This window comes from Diabrotica virgifera, chromosome 8, assembly GCF_917563875.1.
Source record: "Diabrotica virgifera virgifera chromosome 8, PGI_DIABVI_V3a".
Lineage (NCBI taxonomy): Eukaryota > Metazoa > Arthropoda > Insecta > Coleoptera > Chrysomelidae > Diabrotica > Diabrotica virgifera.
The window spans coordinates 223,901,190-223,924,794 of NC_065450.1; the positions used below are offsets into that span (position 1 = coordinate 223,901,190).

Here is a 23,605-nt window from a genome sequence, read left to right on the forward strand (position 1 = left end):
TAGTGTATGTAGACCCAGTACAAGCAAATTTGTAGGTAATAAAAGTAAGTTCATATTCGTAAAATTTCATAGCGAATATCTCAACTTGAAATAACCAAAAAATGATGCACTTTTTGGAGAAAACTCATTTTAGCTTTTTTAAAGTGTTTAATAAAATCTATATTTTTGTTTTTTAAAAAGTTTGTAGGATCAAAAGTAAGCAAGATAGGCTCAAAATCTAGTTGGTCCCTTTTTTGTGTCCAAAAAACTCAAAAATCAGCCCCTAACTAGCATCTTAATTATTCAAAGTAATCGTTACCGCTTCATAAGTTACATCATTTATATGACCTGTAAGTTTCATAGGTTCAAAGAGCTTATTTTTGAAAAAAACTGGTTTTAAAGTAAAAATTTTTTAATTTTTAATTTTGAAAAAAAATCTTCTTTTCAAAAGAATTTAAAATTTACTAGTGATACCAAAAATCACAAAAAGAAAAAAATGTAGGTTTGGTTTTTCTGGATATTTTGGAATTTTTGTGCTTCTGTAAGACAAATATTGGTTGCTGCAAAAATTTGCTTACACTTTTGATTAGTAACTTGCTCAAGCCCATTCAACTACAGCCCCTTCAAAATTAAGCACTTTGAACCGATGAAACTTACAGATCATATAAACAATACATACACGAGTAAAGCAGCTTGTAAAGTGGTAATGAATAATTTCATTTTGGATGCTAATTAGGGGGTGATTTTCACGATTTTTTTACAAAAAAAAGAACCAACTTTATTTGGAGCGTAGCATCCTTAATTTTAATGCTAGAAATTTTTTTAAAAAACAAGAATAAAGCTTTTTTAGACACTTTAAAAAAAGTTTTATTCAGTTTTCCCCAAAAGGTGCTTCATTTTTTGGTTATTTCACGTTGAAATATTCGATTTGGAATTTTGCGAGTATGAACTTATTTTTCATTAGTTACAACTCTTCTTTTAGGCACATTAGGCACTTTGCGTTGTCGGATGCACGAAGTGCAAATCTTGACTCATCAATATAAAAATATTAGCCCAGTGGTTAATATCCCAATCGACATATTCTGGTGAAAAACTTAAACGTGCCATAAGGTGTGTCCTCGTTAATAGTGGGACAGTAGCAGGCATTATGACTATGATCCCAAATTCCCGTAATATGTTTCTAACCTAATTGGCAATTATTCTTCTCTTCTCTTCTAACATTTCTCTGGTAACACCTCCGAGGCTTCTACAATTTGCAAGCCATAACAGATGCTGAGACTATGGAAGATGAGGGAATTTTACAATTTGTAAAATTCTAAAATTCCCTCATCTTCCTTAGTCTCAGCATCCGTTATGGCTTGCAAATTGTAGAAGCCTCGGATGTGTTACCAGAGAAGGTTCCAATTGTTTTCAGTCTGGTAGGATGTGGAACAACATTTTTTGGTGTTGTTTTATGTACTATTAGATAGAAAACTTAGTCTTTTTTTAATATTCTCCTTTAACAACGTTTTGTTTACTGTTTTTTTTTTTGCCAAAAACACGCTTCAACTTGAAATGTTATGGGTTTGTAGACACCTAAAGAAGACGATAGACGGGTATTATAACATTCTGCTAAAAATTAAAAATTATTTTTAAAATTTTTTTCTGCTTTAAAAATTATGGGGTACTTTTTGTGATTTAGTCCAAGTAATGAAGTTAAAAATAGGGCAAAACCTCGCAATTTTTACAGAATGGATCGATTTGCTTGAAAATTTGAGAATAAGTAGTGGATAGTCCAAGGATCAAAATCTATATCATGCCGAAAGGCGTTTTTACCATGGGGGTGGTTGCCACCCCATCTCGAGGGTGGACATTTTTTATTATATTTTAATCCCAAAAGTTGGTAAAAACGTTCATTCTGAGCAAAAAACGTTCTACACATTTTTTTGATAAAATTGATAGTTTTCGATTTATTCGCTATCGAAAGTGTTAATTTTATATCGAAAAAATCAATGTTTTTAATAAGTTTTCTGCTAATTACTCCAAAAGTTTTCGTTTTATCAAAACAACTTTACTTTACAAAAATGTACCGTTTGAAAAAACAAACAAAACTGTTTTTTAAAATTTTCTTTACGACCAATACTAATCGAGCTATAGTTAATTATATGTTGGCTCTTCTTCGTCAAATGCTAAATATTGTAGTTTCAAAGTCAAATGACAGAAAAACTATGCATTGTTCAAAGACAACTTATTTAAACTAATTTAAAGTACTTAAAAATATCTATCTCCAGAAATAAAAACAAAGTCTTTAGCTAAAAAATTAAGTGACTTACAATGAAAAGAATATCAGTCCCCATTTTTTCAGCGAAAAAGGAATCTTTTTTATTTATGTATTATTAATAGGTTTTAGAAGTGTGGCCGGCTTAGAATGATTAGTTTTTTAAAAAATTGAGTTAAAAGCGAATAGTGAATTTTTGTAGTTTGGAAAAAATGGCTTTTTCTTCAGAATAGCAAGATTAGCATCAGAGATACGAAAAATTTTTTAAAAATGAAATTGTATCTTATTTAATTCTTAAGAACGTGATTTGCAAAAATGTTTTCTACGGCAAAAATTGAGTGAGCTATTCACAATTAAAACTTGTAATAACATGCAAAAACCACCTTAACAACCCTTTCAAAGTCACCTCGTTTTGCGACTGAGGATTTTAAAAAGATTTAATATTAACAGGCTAATAGATCTTGTAAAAAGCTACTAAATAATTTTTTACGGAACTTCCTAGAATACAAAATAAAAATGTTACGGTTAAAAAATCAATATAATTTTTTTAAATAGAAAAGGAGAAATCCAATTGGGAGCATAATAATGTAAGTTAGGGGTGTTTTTAGTTATTTGCCTTATTTATTCTCATTTATTTATGTATTATTAATAGATTGTAGAAGTTTGACTGGCTTAGAATGATTACCGTGAAATGGGGTGAGATTGATCAATTTTAACTTTATTTGATTTATATTTTAAACGTTTTTGTGACTGTTCTATATTTAAACACTTCACGTGTTATATTAATATCTAAAGAGTAGTGATTTAACACTAGTTTTGTTTTAATTATTAAGAAAATCCACTTATCTCATAAAAAAAGGGTGATCAATCTTAGACCCGTGACTGGGGTGAGATTGATCATGATGATTTTATAGCATGAAACAGTAGTGCTTTTAAATAGAATATGATCAATCTTAATCCTGACTAATTCGGTCAGACAGTTTTTCGAATTTTTACAAAGGGGTGAGATTGATCATGCGGGGTGAGAATGATGACACTATTTTTATTGTACTATTCTTTATTTATACAAAAAAAAAACATATTTTAACAACTAAATATGTAATTTAGAACAATTTATAAAAAAAGAAAATTTGATTTAACATTCTTTTATATTAATTTCTCAGCGAAAATGATATTTTTGTATCCTATCAGAAATCGTCTCAAGTGTCGGATCTGGTAGTAAGGCAACTACTTCCTTGAAGGGAACAGTGGATATGTCAAATTTTGCATTTTCCATGATGATAAAGTTTTCCTCTAGCTTTCTTTTAAGGGCCTGAAGAATGCGACATCCAATGGCTGGCAATTACTTATTAGCAGAGTTGGCTGGCAAGCATGCAAATATTATTTATTTTCTTCACATTGTCTCAGAACATCTGGATTAAAATGAGATGCTAGGTTGTCCCCTATTAACACCTTTTTTCCATCGAGTCGCCTAGGATGTGGTAAGAAGCAAGTGACAAACCAATCATTGAATGTTAACATATCAATCCAACCATGGGAAGTTCGATTATATCGTGTCCCCAGTGAGCAACATGGCTGTTCGCAGCATGGGCTGCCCTTGGGACCATTTTCTGTCCAAGTATCCCACAAATTGTTCGCCTTGTATATGACGTAAAGGTGGCAGAAGTATACCTGAGGCGGATCCACAAATCATTATTGATGTAGCAGATTTTGAATGGTTGCATATTTTTTCGGGATATTTAGTACCTCTTCGGTAGATGCACAATTTTTTTCCGGGGTCATCTGAGACGTTGCACTCGTCGTAATTAAAAATATTTTCAACTGGACCATTTTCAATCGTTTGTTGTGAATTGTCAAAGTATTTTTTAATCAGGTCTGGAGATACTTCTGCTCGGCTTTTTTTAATACTAGTTGCTAATCTTTTACCAGCAATACCTCCTTGTCTCTTCAACAAGCTATTTACCCAGTCAATTCCCGGAATATTCTCCTTAAATCTTGATACACTTCTACCAGTTTTGTCCAAAAAACTTTTGACGAACATTCTCAAATCCATTACACTTAGAGGATATCCCCAATCTGCCCACGTTAAAATGCTATTAATAATGGCTACTTCTTCATCATATGTGAATACAGATTGTACACCTGTTTTCTTAATCTTCCTTCCATGGTACTTGTTATTTAAAGTTCCGTAGGACAATTTGTATTTTTTGCGGCTTTTCTTAGCGATAATCCATTTTCCAATACATCGTGCAACGCCTGATTAACTTTTTCTTCATTAAAATTGCCATACGTTCTACTGCCTAATTGTCTTTTGTACGTTCTTCCCATTTTGATTGATATTCTTAAATCTGTAACAAAAATTATAAATTAATTTCTGAAACGTACGTAACGTGGGGTTAGATTGATCACTTGATCAATGTCAACCCATTCAATATTATCCGCCATCTTAAAAAAGCTGGCGTTAGTTAAAATGCTAGATACTTAAAATTATTATTACAGAACCATACAAAATAATTTTATAACACTAGAAATACCGAACTTACCTCTGTTCTTTCTCTACCATCAAAAGTACACAAACTGTTAAAATAGGCCAAAAAGTATGGTTAATTTCAAAGCAACAAAACTTCTTCCCAATGCCAATTGCAAACTAACAACCACACTAACAACGACGTGAACTGATCATAGCCAAGATCCAAGAAATGAATAGTGCCACGCTCAGAAACAATTTTTGCATGGTTGCCGGTTGTATCTACATATATTATGTGATACAACGACAAATGATCAATGTCACCCCGGGAGATCAATCTCACCCCATTTTACGGTAGTTTTTAAAAAACTGGGGTTAAAAGCGAATAACGAATTTTTGCAGTTTGGTAAAAAATACCATTTTCTTCAGAATAGAAGGATTAGCATCAGAGATACGAAAAAATGTTTTAATACAAAATTGTAGGTTATTTAATTCCCAAGAACTTGGTTTGAAAAAAATTTTTCTACGGCAAAAATTGAGTGAATCGTAAATGAGTATATAGAAAAACATTGATTTTTTTCTATACAAAACTAACACTTTCGATAGCGAATAAATCGAAAACTATTAATTTTATCAAAAAAATGGATAAAACATTTTTTGCTTATAGGTCTGGATCCCGCGTATGAAAAAAAAGTTGATTAATAGCAAGCTGAAAATTTGTTAATAGCTTAAGGGTGTCTAGTCGGACAAACTTTGATATATGGGAAAACTGGAACAGGGGAAGTTTTAATTGGGGAACAGGTTAAAAATTTGGAACGGTCAGACCACGAAAACGGCACATGTATTTTGTCCGACAGAACAGACTTAAACTCTTCGAACAGAGATTAAAATCTCATGCAAAAATCAGACTGCTATTTATCACCAAATGGGCGTTTTAATGAGTGGAACATGTAGAATATGTCAAATGACAGCAATTATGACAGGTGATAAATAGCAGTGTGATTTTTGCACGAGAGTTTAATCTCTGTTCGGAGAGTTTAAGTCTGTTCTGTCGGACAAAATAAATGTGCCGTTTTCGTGGTGTGACCGTTCCAAATTTTTAACCTGTTCCACAATTAAAACTGCCCCTGTTCCAGTGTTCCCATATATCAAAGTTTATCCGACTAGACACCCTTAAGCTATTAACAAATTTTCAGCTTGCTATTAATCAACTTTTTTTTCATACGCGGGATCCAGACCTATTACAATGAATGTTTTTATCAACTTTTGCGGTCAAAATACATATAATAAAAAATTTCCACCCTTGAGATGGGGTGCCAACCACCCCCATGGTAAAAGCGCCTTCGGAATCATATAGATTTTGATCATTGGACTGTCTACTACTTATTTTCAAATTTTCAAGCAAATCGATCCATTCTGTAAAAATTGCGAGGTGAAAAGCTTCGGTTCCTGGCATAATTATTGTATTTTGTTTTCATATTTAAATTTTCTAGACGAATTTACCACAAATAAAGTAGACTGATCATAATATTTTTCTCCCTAGGTAGAGCAAGACGATGACGATGACGTCGTCGGCGAGATTCTTCACATCGTGGGGGCGAGCAATTCATCCGCGGCCGCGGGTTCCGTCGTGGTCGTCGATCGGTCGCCGCTTAGTAGTACTAGTACTAGCAGCGATATCGAATCGCCATCGCCGTCGATTGCTATAGCAGCGCGGCGTAGCACGGATCTCGCGATTTCCGATCGAGAGTGCAATAGTGACAGTGGAGTATCTATGGAGGAGGCTGTGCAGCTCGAAGAGACGGCGCCGGTACTTCTCAGAGGACCCCAGGACACTACGGCCCTCGTTGGGGACCGAGTACTGCTCAAGGCCACGTACAGGGGGCAGCCCGAACCGAGGGTGCGATGGAGCAAAGCGGTAAGTCTAATTTTTCTTTCACATTCAAGTCTGAAAATATGGTTTTATAACTACATAATATGTAATTATACAGGGTGTAACAAAAATACAGGTCATAAATTTAATCACATATTCTGGGACCAAAATAAGTTCGATTGAACCTAACTTACCTTAGTACAAATGTGCACATAAAAAAAGTTACAGCCCTTTGAAGTTACAAAATGAAAATCGATTTTTTCCAATATATCGAAAAATATTAGAGATTTTAAATTGAAAATGGACATGTGGTATTCTTATGGCAGTATTATCTTAAGAAAAAATTATAGTGAAATTTGGACACTCCATAAAAATTTTATGGGGGTTTTGTTCCTTTAAACCCCCCCAAACTTTTGTGTACGTTCCAATTTAATTATTATTGTAGTACCATTAGTTAAATACAATGTTTTAAAAACTTTTTTGCCTCCTAGTACTTTTTCGAAAAATCAGTTTATATCGAGATATTTTGAATATTTGTCAAATCCAACACATATTTGTATATGGTTAAGTACGATTATGGAGACTTGGTAATAACAGGAACATTTATTTATGATTTACATTTTTAGGTATATTTTGAACCATATTAAAAAAGAAGCCACATCTCGATAAAAGATGCCTTATCGGAAAAATACAAAGAGGCAAAAAAGTTTTAAAAAACACTGTGTTTAACTAATGGTACCGCAGTAATAGTTTAATTGGAACGTACACAAACATTTGGGGGGTTTAAAAGAACAAAACCCCCATAAAATTTTTATGTAAACATATTAAAAAAGAAGCTGCAACTCGATAAAAACTGCCTTATCGAAAAAAGACTAGGAGGCAAAAAAGTTTTAAAAATATTTAGTTCAACTAATGGTAGTTACCACAAAAATAATTTAACTGGAACGTACACAAAAGTTTGGGGGGGGGGGGGGTTAAGGGAACAAAACACCCATAAAACTTTTATAGGGTGCACAAATTTAACTATAATTTTTATTTAAAATGTTCCTGCCATAGTAATGCCACATGTCCATTTTCAATAAAACATCTCTAATAGTTTTCGATATATTTGAAAAAATAAATTTTCATTTTGTAACTTCAAAGGGCTGTAACTTTTTGTATGTGCATATTTGTACTAAGGTAAGTTAGGTTCATTCGAACTATTTTTGGTCCCAGAATATGTGATTTAATTTATGACCTGTTTTTTGGTTACACCCTGTAGACACTGTCTATTAACGCTTTTCTAAATCATATATTAAATTTAATAGTACTTGTGGCTTTAGTCAATATGTACCTTTCTATAAGGTATGTGTAATCATAGGAATTCTTCTTAACTTTTTAAATAAAGGTATTTGCATTTCTTGAACCAAAAACCAATCATTGAAGCCCTCTATATTGTAATCCATATTAGTCTTATAACCTTATAATCTTTGTCTTACTGAAGGAGTTTTTCCCATGTATTTAAAGTAACAAAGTAACAAATGTAGGTCTTCAAAGAAAAGCCTGAGCCAAAGTCTCCTCCAAAGCCTGTCTCCAAAGAAAAGCCAAGCTGAGGGCTAAAAAGCCCACAGCTTGGATAACAATTATTTTCCATTCTTTCCTATTTGCTGCTTTATTTTTATATTTGAACATTTTACCTTTCTCTCTTTCAAAGGAGTTTTGAATATTGTATTGCAAAAAACTCTTCGCGATTTCATCAATCGATGTTTAAAGAATATCTACTCTACCTACCTTGACAACATTCAAATTTTCAGTTTTTCACATAGTTTTTGAGGGTTAAAAATGGCCGATTTCGCAATTTTTCAATTTTTAATCGCTTATATGTCAAAAACTATCATTTTTAGAGAAAAGTCACTAAAGACATTTTCTCTTTGGAATGATCCAAACAACCTAAAAAAACTTTTTTCCATGCAAAAAAATAATTTTAGGAAAAAAACAAAAAAAATTTTGACCACCTTTTGGTCCTGGCAACATGCAAATTTGTTAAAAGGAGTCCTTTTTGAGTAAGATTGTGCAAAAAATCCGAATCAGAATATTTTTCCTAGCGGATGCGCAGTGGCTTTCTGGACTATAATAATAATACTGTACTAGAGTTATTAGTCACAGGAATGCAAAAACTCGACTCAATTCAATTCCATGATTACAGTATAAGATTTAGGGATTTCTTTAGACTGCAAAACTGACGTCCAAAAATATAAAAATATCAACGGATACTTATAAATATAACTATTGGCCTGACAAATAAAATCTTTACATCCACTATCGTTTAAATATAAAGTTAAATAGCTTTTTATTAGAAGATATTAATTTGAGCTCCTATTAAGCCACTCTATAAGATTTAAGAGCTTTTAAGATTTAAGATTCATTCATTTTCAGTACAGTTCCACTTATTGTTAATTTTTTTTTTATTAAATATTGAAGAAAAATCGAAAATTTTTTCACTCTAAATTTGAGATTTGATCAATAGGGCTTTTCATTCACAGTCATTTGTTTCGAGCTTCTGTCATTATTTCGTATAATCCGTATATATTAATATTATACACAGATTATACAACATATGACAGAAGCTCGAAACAAATGACAATCGATGAAAAGCCCTATAAATCAAATTCAAACTAAAAATCTCGACAATCTATTAAAAACCAGCCTGTAGTATATTCTGATAGTTTAATAATTATTGTAGTAATAATAATTTAACCGTGAGTCACTGTCACTAAAATCGGCACTTCACATGCTCTCATTTTGTGGAATACCCCTCTATTAAAGTTCGTCTAATTATGGAACTATTTGGGAAATTTATCGTTTACAATAGACACGCAAACTACGATGACATTACACAATTTACATATAAAGCTTAAAAAAACAAACATTGTATGTATTCCCTAGAAGATAATTTTCATATGATACATTATAAAATCATCTGTTAGAATCAAATTATATCCGCTTACTGAAAGTACAGTCGAACCAGCTTATTAGAATAGCCGTCGTGCCAAGCAAAAATATTCTTATAAGCGGGATATTCTAATAACCGATCATTGGTGGCTAGCTGAAATAAGTGTACCGAATATACGTTATAATAGTACATACTATGTCAACATGTATATGCATATGGTGTAGGTCTTTTCATGTCAATAAAAACAAGAATAAAAAACCGCTAAACGCCGAATGCTAAATGAGTGGCGCATACAATATTCCAGCTACAAAAGATCTGATATGAATATTACGTGGCGCGAAAATATTATTTTCATTTTGATGCCAAACAAAATTCTAGTTTTATTTTAAAAGATTTTTTTCATAATATTTGCTAAATTTGAAGTAAACGCGACACAAAAGAGTTTCAAAATTCAAACTGTATCAAAGTTACTCTTTTGTGGCGCGTTTTACTTCAATTTGGGCAAATATTATGAAAAAATCTTTTAAAATAAAACTAGAATTTTGTTTTGCATCAAAATGAAAATACATTTTCGCGCCACGTAATATTCATATCAGATCTTTTGTAGCTGGAATATTGTATGCGCCACTCATTTTTACGGCGTGTAGCGGTTTTTTATCCTTGTATCAGGAGTTTTTCAAAGTTATTTATAAATTAAATGTATAAAGTTGAATGCAATGTTTCTCGATTACACGTTAAGCTTTATAAATGGTCGCCTTTGTCGCATTATCTCCCAAATGATCTAGTGTCCATCGAATGTACACTAGATTTTTTTTTCTATTCGAAATAGACTGAAAGAAGTTTGGGATGGCCGGTAAATGAACTCTGATTGCCCGTTGCCAGATCAAATTAGCGTCGTAACCACTACAACTACATAAACCATTTATTGAATACTCGTTAATTGGATTATGCTTTTGTAGCTTAATAACTTCTAAACGGCTTAACCGATTTTGTTCACTAAACATGAGTTTGAAACGTATTGACAAGTAGTAAGTACAATATCTTATGCATCTATAATCATGAATTATAAATTTTTACAATTTATAATTCACGTCCCATCTGCTCAGCGCGGTAATGGTGGTAATTCAGACGGTAATGGTGGTAATTCAGACGGTAATGGATATAACGGAATTACCGCCATTACCGCGCTGAGCAGATGGGACGTGAATTATAAATTGTAAAATTCCTTCATCTTCTTTAGTCTCAGCATCCGTTACGGCTTGCAAATTTTAGAAGCCTCGGAGGTGTAACCAGAGAAGGTTCACATTGTTTTCAATCTGGTGGGATGTAGAGTAATATGTTTAGTATTATTTTATTTGCTATTAGATTGAAAACTTAGCCTTTTGCTAGCAGTTGCCGCTAGGGCATCCCTGCCATTTCGTTCGTTGCAATCCGTGACTGCACGCCGGGGTTTGTCCTGGTTGGGTCAGAGAGAGCAGCATATGTGCCTCTTGATGACTAATATGTTTCGAAACCGGTAGAGGTGCTTGCTGCACTCTCTGACTGAACTGGAATAATGATGCGGCTGTAGTTTCGTGTTGCAACGAAATTTAAAATGGATATTAATTTTTGATTTACATGTTTACTCTGATTGGAGTACGAAAGGAACCATTCTCGTTGGAACTTTACCGCGATGAGCAGATGGGACGTGAATTATAAATTGTGTAAAATTCCCTCATCTTCTTTAGTCTCAACATCCGTTATGGCTTGCAAATTTTAGAAGCCTCGGAGGTGTAACCAGAGAAGGTTCCCATTGTTTTCAGTCTGGTGGGATGTAGAGTAATATTTTTAGTATTATTTTATGTGCTATTAGATTGAAAACTTGGTCTAATATTTTTCATTTCTTAGTATGTAACCAAATTCGCTCATTTTTCTTTGCTTCATGGTGTTGAGTATTTTTTTTTTCTTTTTTCATCTTTTAAAAGACAGGGAAACATTTAAATGTTTCCCTGTCTTTTACGTGTTTTGTCCATGATATTTTCCACATTCTTCGATAACACCACATCTCAAAGCCGGCAAGTCTTTTTTCAGTTGTGTCCGTAATTGTCCAGGCTTCCACTTCATATAAAAGTGTAGAGAATACGTAGATCTCAAAACTCTAGTTCTAATTTCAATTCCTAATAATCATTGCATAATACTGTGTTCATCTTAGTGAAAACGCATAATTTTTCATTTTTCCATTGCATAATACAACAACCATTTTAATTTAAAAAAAAAACAATTTTTGCCTTTTTAATTATAAACATCAATTTAACTTTAACATAAAGTTTGTAAATTTTATTGGCTATTTTAATGGTCATTTTATTTGATTATAAGTCTATTAAACCCAAACTACGTACTCACATTTCATCTGTATGGACATGGACAATGGACAATTCGTACGTATTCCTTTTTATGACAATAATTCAACTTTCAAGTTTGACGTAAGATTCACATTCATATTTCTCGCTGCCGTGATAATTTTAATTTTAATTAAACGCTTCGCGAAATTACACCAAGTTTGTTATTTAAATATATTCAACCTAAGATTTAAATATATTTGCTGATAAGTATAAATAAATGGTATTAAAAAGCCTTGGTAAACCCACAATGTCGATAAAATATTATACAATTGTTTTTTACACGTAAGAGTTCACTGCTGGAGTCTCTTAATTATGCTTCATTTTTGTTGGTTAGTAGATGTACATTCCTCGTTAAACCAATCTTTGTTTCTTCTGGCATAGACCAGGGCATTTAGCACTAAAAACACCCAAATTAATCGATTTTTAAATACACCACCTATACTAAATTTACAATAAATATGCAGTAGAAATAAACAAACCATGACACATTGAATGTTACTAGGAGCACTCCCGAATCATAATTAACAATGTATAGGGACACGCGCCAACTCGTAACTCTTAATGACAAACTTTTTTAAATCAAAATGTACACGGGCCAATTCGTAACTTTTTTACTACCTGACCAACTCGCAACTTTATACAGGTGAATTCGAAACAATTGTTTAATTCTAATACCCCAGGTAGTTGTTAGGTTAAAAGGTAAGAAATAAATTTGAACAGTAACGGATTAAGCCAACACGGGGCATATAGCATATTATTATGTAAGCGAATGGTTCTTGGTTTGCTTAAAAACATGTTGTGTATCATATGTACCTATAAAAAAATAACAAAAATTGAAATCTCTTTTGATTGAAACAATATTATATGTATAGACCAGGGCGGATCTGTAAAAAAAACGTCTATTTGTGGATGTGCGAGGTGGCATTCGGATTTTTGCAGATAAAGTTGAGTGACAACTTCAATAATAATAATTGACTTATGCTCCTTCTTAAATATGCCCGGAACATTAATAAAAAAATTAAAATATTTAAAAATTTCGAAAAACTAATTAAAATTAATTAAAATTAAAAATTAAAATTAATTAATTAAAATTAATTTTTTTCTATATTCTTTGCTTATAACTTTAAAACGATTCATTTTGGAGCAAAGTCGTAGGGAATTAAAATAAAGATAATTGAATTTTTTATGATATACGACTGGTAAAAAATGTCTTAAATTATTACCCTTTCTACAAAATTGCATAAATACAAAATAAGGGGGCAAAATAAGCCTCTTTTTATTCAGTGTTTTTCAACAACTTTGGTTGCACTTAGAACCTTCGTAATTCGCACAGAAAATACTTATAACATACTTAAATCGTCCACCAAATTTCATTAAAATCGACCTGATAGATTTTGCATAATAATTTTGCAATCTAAATTTTTTTAAAAAAGTTCAAATTTTTACAAAACTTTCTGAACAGAAAGCAGTCCCTTTAGAAATTTGGTTATTTTTTTCACATATAAAGAGGCTCTCTACCTATCTAATACACTTTACAGAATTAAAATCGAATTATCTAAGCGGCCTCAGCACTGTTTTAAAGTTATAAACAATTTTTTGGCTTATAAACAAATACAGTGAGGACGTTTGAGTTGGAATAAATTCATTTTCTCGAGAATGGGCGTCTCTGGAGATAAATCCCGCAATAGGTCGATTTTTATTTTTAATGTTGTTCTGAAGCTATTTCCTTGTGGCATTTTTATGATTAATTATTTATATGGGAAATAAGCCACAATTAAAATGAAAAAATAATTTTGTTTATTCTAGTAATATTTTGTATTTTGACAACGGCATCCGATTTGGGCGTCGAAACGTTAATGAAATTATTTTTTCATTTTAATTGTGGCTTATTTCCCATATAAATAATTTTATTTTTAAATTCTAATTTTTTGGTGTACATATCATATTAGTGGCGTCATCCATCTGGGCGTGATGACGCAATCGATGATTTTTTTAAATGAGAATAGGGGCCGTATGATAGCAGGCCGTATGATTCCGTCGGTATAACGGGTGGCCTCGCAACCAGATGCAGAACAGTACCATAAATGTTTTCCACTTTTTAGCACTTTCTTTAATTGAAATTTAAAATTATTTACCACCAATAACTTACACCCACGTGCACTCATTACGAAATCTGTTATCTGTTACAAGAATTTCAGTTATTTTCACAAAATTTATTTGGATTTTCACTAGTAACTCTTCCAAGAGACAATACATAAATGATGAATACCTTTTTTTACACCACCTTCAAAGAGAGTAATTTTTACAGGTACATACCTGGAATACCGGTATTAAATTATCAACATTACTTAAAAATGAAAGTTACTAATTCACCGGTAGTTAGTGGGTTATCGAAAAATTACCTGCGCGCCAGAGTTACGAGTTGGCCTGTAATTAGGATGGGGGATTAAAATAGTTACGAATTCACCGAGACCCATGTATAGGTATACATTTTAAATCCCAAATCATGATTTCCAAAGTTTATACATTGTAAATTAGGATTCGGGAGTGCTCCTAGTAGCATTTAACGTGTCCTGGTTTGTTTATTTCTACTGCATCTTGATTGTAAATGTAGTATGGAGACTTGCAACTTTTTGCATTGTGTTCAGGATGATTTCAGGAAAAAAGTCTACTACTACTAAAAATGGGTGGAAATGCATAGGTAATTGCATTATAAATTGCATAAAATGCATCCAAAAGCGCATAAACATGTCAAAATAAGCAAATGAAGGGCCATATTTGGTTACTCGTGGACTCGTGGGGTTTTTGGGGTCGCTGCATACCACTACGCAATTAGAACTGACCCCTGGAGAACCTGATGCCCAGGGTCACTACTAAGGCACGTCATCTGGAGGTTTGACGGTTATCAGCACTGAATTGATTCAAAAAAGATTACTTAGAGCAGCGGTTCTCAATCTGTGGTACATGTACCACTGGTGGTACATTTCATTTTTTGAGGTGGTACACAAAACGCAAAAACAGCCAAAATCAGCACCACTATTATAGTTAATTAGATCACCTAGTTAGATATGTATTTCAGTTAGGTGGTACCAAAAATAATAAAAAGTATTTGGTGGTGCATGACACAAAAAGATTGAGAACCGCTGACTTAGAGGTTTTTGGAGTCGCTGAACACGAATACGCCATCAGAACCTACCCACGGAGCACCTGGTGTCCAGTATCACTGCTAAGGCACGTCATCTTCTGGAATTTCAACGGTTTTTGGCGTTAAATTGATGCAAACAGATTTGTCGGGGAATTTCTGGGGTTTCTGAAAACGAATATGCCATCAGAACCGACTTCCGGAGCACCTGTTGTCTCCGAACACTGCTAAGGACGTCATCTTCTGGAGTTTCGAAGGTTTTTGGCACCTAGTGCATGCCACACCTTGGCATAGATTACTAGGCGGTTTTTGGAGTCGCTGAACACGAATACGCCATCAGAACCTACCCACGGAGCACCTGGTGTCCAGTATCACTGCTAAGGCACGTCATCTTCTGGAATTTCAAGGGTTTTTGGCAATAAATATAGCAAACAGATTTCTAGGGGAATTTTTGGGGTTGCTGAAAACGAATATAGGTAACAGAACTGACTTCCGGGACACCTGTTACCTCCGATCACTGCTAAGGACCTCATCTTCTGGAGTTTCGAAGGTTTTTGACACCCAGTGCATGCAAATAGATTTTACTAGGCGGTTTTTGGGGGGTCGCTGAATGCGAATACGTTATCAAAACTGATCCCCGGAACACCTGTTGCCCAAGGTCACTGCTAAGGCATGTTACCTTCTGTAGTTTTAATGGTTTTTGGGCACCAGGTGTTCCGGTGACCAGTTCTGATGGCGCATTCGACTTCGGCGTCCCCAAAAACTCCCCAGTAACAAAATCTGGTCTCAAATACTCCTCTTTTGACATGTTTATGCACTTTTGGATGCACTTTATGCACTTTAAAATGCAACTATGCATTTCCACCAATTTTTCTATAGTAAATTTTTTCTTGGCATCATCGTGAACATAATTCAAAAAGTTGCAAGTTGTTGTATTGTTAGATTGTAACACGACCTTAGCCGCAGTGTGCTTAGCTTTTTTGCACTTATTCCAATGTTCTCCTTTTTTATGCTTAGATTTTCTTCGATTTTTGATAACGCTTCGTTTAAAATTTGCATTATATTTTCTCTATCTCTACCGGTTTCAGATTTTAGCAGCACCTCAGTAGATCTACCTTCGTAGATTTTGTGCTATAGCCATTTTTAGCGTTAGATATACGCTGTCTCAATTTTGCTCTTACCTCATTACCTTAGGCCACATCAAATTTATGTCAGAGATAAAATGTAACAGTAACCGACTGTAGTTACACAAAGAACCTCAATTGCTGGGCTTAACATAGCGTTACCAAGTGTCCCGATTTGCGCGGGACGTCCCGATTTTAAGGGGTCTGGGGACGCGTACCGATTTGTACCTGATCAGGACACTAAATGTCCCGATTTTCACCCACGAAAACCAATTTCAGGAGGACTTATACAGTGAATTTTATAACTATGTTATAAAATCAAGGCACTCCTAAAAGCGGCAAAATCGAATGAAAAATATAATTTTAATAAAAAATAAAAAATAATTAACTTGATCTACGATTTTCTTTGTAATTTCGTATGATTATTATTATTATGTAGGATTAAATACAGATTATGGAAACACCTTGTAGTCCAGTAAATGAACGAGAAATAGGGCGATACCGTGTAATTTTCAGTAGTAATTGCACAAGAGCTCTGAAATTATTGAATTTTTCCCGAGTGACACTTTGACAGTTTTAATTTCACGAGCCGAAGGCGAGTAAAATTATGTCAAAGTGTCACGAGAGCAAAAATTCTATATTAATTTCAGAGGTCGAGTGCAATTTGTTGCGATTATTTCATGAATAAAACTGTTCAAAACCAAAATTTTATTGTAACTTATTTATGTAAGTACCATTAAACGCACAATTTTTATAAATATTTGACGATTGAAAGCCATCACTTTTATAATTTTTAAAACATTAATTGTCATTAATGTCACTGAATGTATTTTTTCATAGCAACGAAGGGCATCTGACGTAATATGCTTAACCACGGGAGATTATCAAAAATTATCACTAGTAATACCACTAGAGGTCAAATTATTTCCGGAAATTTTCTAAAAATATTCATGATTAAAAAAAAATTTCCGGATATTAATTTGACTTCGCGTGGTATTCGGTAAGAAAATTCCACACCAAATTTGCATTTGAAAATCCAAAGCTGCATGAACAGATTAATAGCGCGCCATAGCTTTGTCAGCAATTATTTAGGCTTTCAAATTCGTAATTTCTACTCATTGTAGTTGCATGGGAATACCATTTCAAGATAGAAAATAGTATATTCTTCAATTTTACATAAGTTTTGAGTAACTACAAGTGATAGAAAATGAATCAAAACTAAATTATGTAAACAAATAAAAACCAGTCTGTCAAAAATGTTCTGTTATTGTAAACGTCAAAAAATTTCCACTATAATTCGCTGTTGGGTACCCCACGAGAAAAAATTTCCAATAAAATACCTCCGTTGCCATGGTGATCTGTCAAAATAACGTATTTTGATTGGTTCAAAATTACAGGTGTGGAATTTTCACCTTAATTTGCATCTCTGTAGCTTTCTATTGGTCAGAATATCCTATGAATGAAATAATCAGGATCAACTCCGAATTGCATGAAAATTTGGACGGCTTGTGCCGTTCGTTGCTTTTACTCGGGGGGTGACAGCCACCACTAGTTGGGGATGAAAAACCGCGCGTTTAAAATAAGTCCGGGGATAGATAAATTGACTAATTCTAAGCAATTTTAGTGATATAGAACTCGTAAAGTCTATAGACCCAGCAAAAGTAAAATTGTAGCTCACGAAAAATACGTTCTTATTCGTCAAATTCCAAATCAAATATTTCAACGTGAAATAACCAAGAAATGAAGCACTTTTCGGGAAAAACCAATTAAAACTTTTTTAATATAGCTTTATTTTGACTCTTTTTGGTAAAAAATTCCTGACAAGTTGACTCCTTTTTTTTTGGTAAAAAAATCGTGAAAATCTCCCTCTACTTAGCACCTCAAATGAAATTAATCGTTACCGCTTTACAAACAATTTACTTTACTTATGTATTTTTTACATGATTGAAAGGGCCTAAACGAGTCACTAATCACGAGTGTATGCAAAATATGAACAGCCATATTTTAACCAATTTTTGTCTTACAGAAAAACAAAATGAATCTATCATATTTATAAAAGCAAAACCTACCTACTTTTTACTCCTTGAGATGTTTAGTATCCCTAATACTTTGTAAGTTATTTTAAAAAAAAGGGCATTTTCCAATTTTTTAAGAATTTTTCTTAACTACAAAACTATTCTTTTTTCAAAACTAAGCACTCCCAACCTGTAAACCTTACAGATCGTATAGTATAAACAATACACTACAATACAATATAAAGTAAATGGTAAAGCGGTAACGATTAATTTTATTTACGGTGCTAAATAGGGGGAGATTTTCACGATCTTTTTTTACAAAAAAGGAGCCAATTTTATTTTGAGCATAACTCGCTTAGTTTTAATGCTAGAGACTTTTATATAAAACAAAATTAAAAATTTTTTTAAACACTTTAAAAAAATTTTAATAGGTTTTGCCCGAAAATTGCTTAATTTTTTGGTTATTTCAAGTTGAAAAATTCGATTTGGAATTTGACGAATAAGAAGAATAGGTTTGCTTTTTCTGGTTTTCTGACAAAACTTTGCTTTTACTGGTTTTATAGACTTTTTGAACATACAATTTTTTTTGATTTTTTAAAAGCTACATTTTTGCTAAGAATATTTTTTTCGATAAAATTACTCGAAAATTGTTGACTTAGTTTAAAAATTATATAGAACAAAAATTGTTATTCAGTTAATATATTTTGGGACTTCTTTAAACGCGCCTTTTTTTACCCCCGAGAACGGGTAACTGTAACTGTCACCCCCAAAGTAAAAACAACCACCGCAACGGTACAAGTTAACTTTGAAGTAGGCAGTAAGTAGAACCTAAAACCAGATTTTCATGCAATTCGGAGTTGACTCTGAAAATTACACTTCAAAACGGTCATTTACTGAGCTATCGTTGTTTATTTGTCCCGATCTACAACCCTAAATCCCGATTTGTTTTTGCTTATGTACCGATTAAAAACAAACCGGACCTGGCAACACAACATGAGCCACCAGAAGTTCAAAACTATGAAATTTACCAGAAGTATTAATTTAGGTACTTATATAGATAAGACTCCAAAGATAAGACTGCTCCAAACATAAATTAATACTTACAGGGAAAGCTACCACGAAAACTTCTTCTTCTCCTCTTCTTCTTTTTATGTAGACATGACTGTCTGTTTTTCAATGTGCCTGCAGTAAGATGTCATTTCATCGTTTATTTGGTCTTCCCACTGATCGTCTTTCTACTGGGGAACCGTCTCTCGTCGTCCTTACTACTCTATTTGTTGTCATTCGGCTTATGTGGTAATTCCATTCTACTCTTCTGTTTTTCACCTAGTTATTAATGTTGTCCACCTTTCATCTCCGTCGTATATCTGCACTTCTATCCCACAGTGTCTTGCCATCGATTTTTCGCAGTGTTTTCATTTCTGCTGTTTCTAGCATTCTTTTTGTCCTTTCTGTATCAGGTCGTGTTTCTGCCGAGTATGTCATTATTGGTCTGATGACTGTTTTGTAAATTCTGCCTTTCACTTTTTTTTCGATGTTTGTATTTCTCCATATTGTTTCATTCAGGCAACCTGCGTCTCTGTTTGCTTTATTCACCTGAGCTTCCCCTTCTGTTTCGAGCTTTCCGTAGCTGGATAGTGTGATGCCTAGATATTAATTTAAAGTCCATGACTTGTTCTATTATTTGACCCTCCAGCTCTAATTTAGACCTTATTAGATCTGCTGCTATAACCATGCATTTAGTCTTTTTTGGGGAAATTAACATCTTAAATTTTTCTAGCGGTTATATTAAATTCGTGCAGCATACGTTGTAAATCATCTTCACTTTGAGAGATTAGAATTGTGTCGTCTGCATAGCAGATTATTTTAAGTTGTTTTATCCCATTTTGTATCTTTTTTTGTTCTTACTTTTTTTATTATTTTGTCCATGATCAGGTTGAACAATAGAGGACTCAGGGACACTCCCTGTCTTATCCCATTGCCTACCAGCACGAAAACGATCAATAATATTCTAAATAAATAGCTCACAAAAAAGTTAAATTAGGTACAAGCAACCCTTCAATAATATAAAGAATTTTCGTTGTCCTAGTTAGTATCGTCTTTGGCGTTCTTCAAAAATATCCACTGCTCTAGTGCACCATTAAGGCAAGTATCTGCTCCACAAGTAACTGCTCCACGTAACTGCCTTTGGTGCTCACCCTCGGCGATCTAATCGGTGGCGGTTTATATGTAGAGGAGCGCATGCCATATCATTTGGAGCAGTTACACGGAGCACCAACGCCATCAACGTAATGGATACGTGCATTTATACCTTTTTTGTGTGATTCGTTACAATGCAATACCAATCCACACCTATAAATTAGAAGGAAATTTTCCCAGCGTTGAATTATTGAGGAATATAAAAAAATACACATAAAAATAGCAATTTCACAGAACTCTGGGCTACATAATTTACAGCTATGTTCACATTTCATACCTTTACAACGAATATTATATTGGGAAAGGTTAGTAATAAAGTGAGAATTTATATTAATCTCATTATACGTTTCACGTTACCACCCACTAACTAATTTATTTCTAACTATAATATCCTCAAGATGTACAAACTCTTTACGATTTAGAAATTCACAATTTTGTGTAGGTGTTAGCATGATCTATTGGTTGTTTTTAATGGTGTAATAAAGGTAATGTGGTTTTAGAATTTATGTTTTAATTTAACATAACACATAACACGCAAGACATAGTTCAATAAATATCAAGAACAAAGAAATAAATGTTTGTATAGATCGAACATTTTTTTACTTCTTTGCAAAAATATGTTTGATGTGTGCATAAAAAATACAAAAAAGGAAGGATAAAATAGAAACACCTAAAAATATTTGTGAAAAAGTAATTTGGAAATATAATGGTCGTTACGAGAATATTTAAAACAATACATATAACTTCGTCTAATTTACTTACCGTTGCACGTCATCCGCGTCATAGCCCGTGACGTCACATGATACCAACACGAAATATTTAGGCGGTAGGTGTGTTCTTTTTTAGAATCCTTTATCCTTTTGCCGAGTACACTAGCATTACAGCCACTACTAGACATAATTTATTATATACGCGTAGAAATTATATTAGAAGATTTATATTAATGTTAACCTAAAGAAATACACAATAATATGTTTCATTTAATTTGTATAAATGGATTATAAAGCGTTTTTATAAAGCACATTTGCTCGGAACACACTGTAACTGTAATCGAACAAAGGTGACATTTTAGAATAAATTGGTAACATTTATTTGACAGTTGCGGTGATGACACTTCATATTTGTTTATATTCTTTACTATAAGTACTTGTTTCATTATACCGGGTGTCCACTTATATTTTCCTCCATTTTAACTGCCTATAACTTCTAAACGGCTTAAGATAGAAATATGCGGTTTTCGCTGAAATGTTTTATTTTAGTAAAAGTTTTCTCTGAATGGATTGAATTTTTTATATCGCTTTCAAATACGAAAAGAAAAATGGCGGATTTTTGAAAAAAACGTTGTTGAGTTTTTTTTAATGGAACACCCAGTATATTTTTTTGTAAATTGAAAGGAAGGTCATTCACCTATCCAGCGATATAAAGTTTTTCAAAATCGGTTGTCAAATCACTGAGTAATTAATTTTTAAATTGAGCGGTGCAACGTGGATATCCCATACCTAAATAACATAACTAAGCAAAATGATATTATGTTATGTGATTTCCACATTGCATCTTTCATTTTAAAAATTATTTGCTCAGTCATTTAAAAACAGATTTTAAAAAATTTAATATCGCTGGATAGGTAAATGACCGTTTTTCAAGCTACAAAAAAATATACAGGGTGTTTTAATAAAAAAAGTCAACAACGTATTTTTTTACAAAAATCCGCAATTTTTTATTTAAAAGCGACATAAAAAATGGTCACTTACCTAAAAACTTGAAAAAAACGGTCATTTCCCTATCCAACGATATAATTGTTTTTTTAAAATCGGTGGTCAAATGACTGAGCAATTAATTTTTAAAATGAGAGATGCAATGTGGAAATCACATATTATGTTATTTAGGTATGTGATATCCACGTTGCACCTCTCATTTTAAAAATTAATTACTCAGTGATTTGACAACCGATTTTGAAAAAATTTATATTGCTGGATAGGTGAATGACCTTTATTTCAATTTACAAGAAAATATACTGGGTGTTCCATTAAAAAAAAGTCAACAACGTTTTTTTCAAAAGTCCGCCATTTTTCTTTTCGTATTTGAAAGCGATATAAAAAATTCAGTCCATTTAGACAAAACTTTTACTAAAATAAAACATTTCAGCGAAAACCGCATATTTCTATCTTGAGCCGTTAAGAAGTTATAAGCAGTTAAAATGGGGGAAAATATAAGTGGACACCCGGTATTTACTGTTTTCATTATTTACTTTAACGTAAGATTATAACTTAATTCTTGTTTTCTATTTCTTAAGTTTTTATTTATTTACATTGAATATTAATTTGTTTTGTTGTATAATCCACGTTTACAATAATTTTGTGATCTATTTGATTTAAAATGGATTCAGGATGGCAACTCTATGTCAACTTAGATCTCTGGCGTAGATAATGACGTCCAAACGGTAAGTAAATTAGACGGACGTAACTAAAGATAACAATACATTATAAATAATAATTAATTTTTATAAACGAAAAAGTTGGTAAATATTTTCAATCGACTCATTGGTCGCCACTAAAAAATCGGACCGATTGTCACTGTACGATCTGATGGGGTATTCCTCCACCAAATGCTTAACCGTTTGTCTTTCAGCACCGCAATCGCAATTTGGAGAATCGTATTTTTCCCCATCTAAAAAGTGAGTCAGAGCACCTACCACAGTTGGTTTTAATTATGTTTAGTGTCTCCCAGATTCGTCTTGGTTGATTGAAACCCTCTGGTTTGCTTGTAATACCTGGCATATTTCGGATGTCAGGCGGAGCATTCTTCTCCCATACTTCTTGCCAACGGTCGGTTATTTCGAAATTCCTTTCAATTAGTATCCTTGCAGAACCTCGAGGGTTTTTTCTTGAACGAAGCCTACTTATGTCTCTGTCGTTAATACCAACGTGAGAGCGGAGCACAGGATCGGCGTTAACTTTTCTATACTTCCTGACAAGGGCATGTTCTCGACGGATGTGTGAGGGGGCTATGTGGCTTAGTGCTGGTAGCCAATACGTTGGCGTGGCCTGGATTGTACCTGATATGATACGCAAAGCCTGGTTTAGTTGGGCATCATCACGTTTGGTGTGTGGGCTGCTGAGCCATACCGGTGCACAATACCGTTGATTATAAACTACCCATTGATTATAAACTACCATTGATTATAAATCTGGGTAATTTATAATCAATGACAGTACTCTGCAACGGGATACACGAGT

At 33.1% G+C, this 23,605-nt stretch overlaps 1 protein-coding gene across 50 annotated transcripts in view; it reads left to right on the forward strand.

Moving 5' to 3' along the window:
* The window catches only part of LOC114341578 (extracellular matrix-binding protein ebh), a 369,628-nt gene that overhangs the window by 257,578 nt on the left and 88,445 nt on the right, over nt 1-23,605 (forward strand). For all 50 annotated transcript variants that reach the window (XM_050657458.1, XM_050657487.1, XM_050657456.1 and 47 more), the window contains one exon: nt 6,247-6,621. In XM_050657458.1, the coding sequence (XP_050513415.1) occupies nt 6,247-6,621 (375 nt within the window). The remainder of the gene's footprint in view (nt 1-6,246; nt 6,622-23,605) is intronic.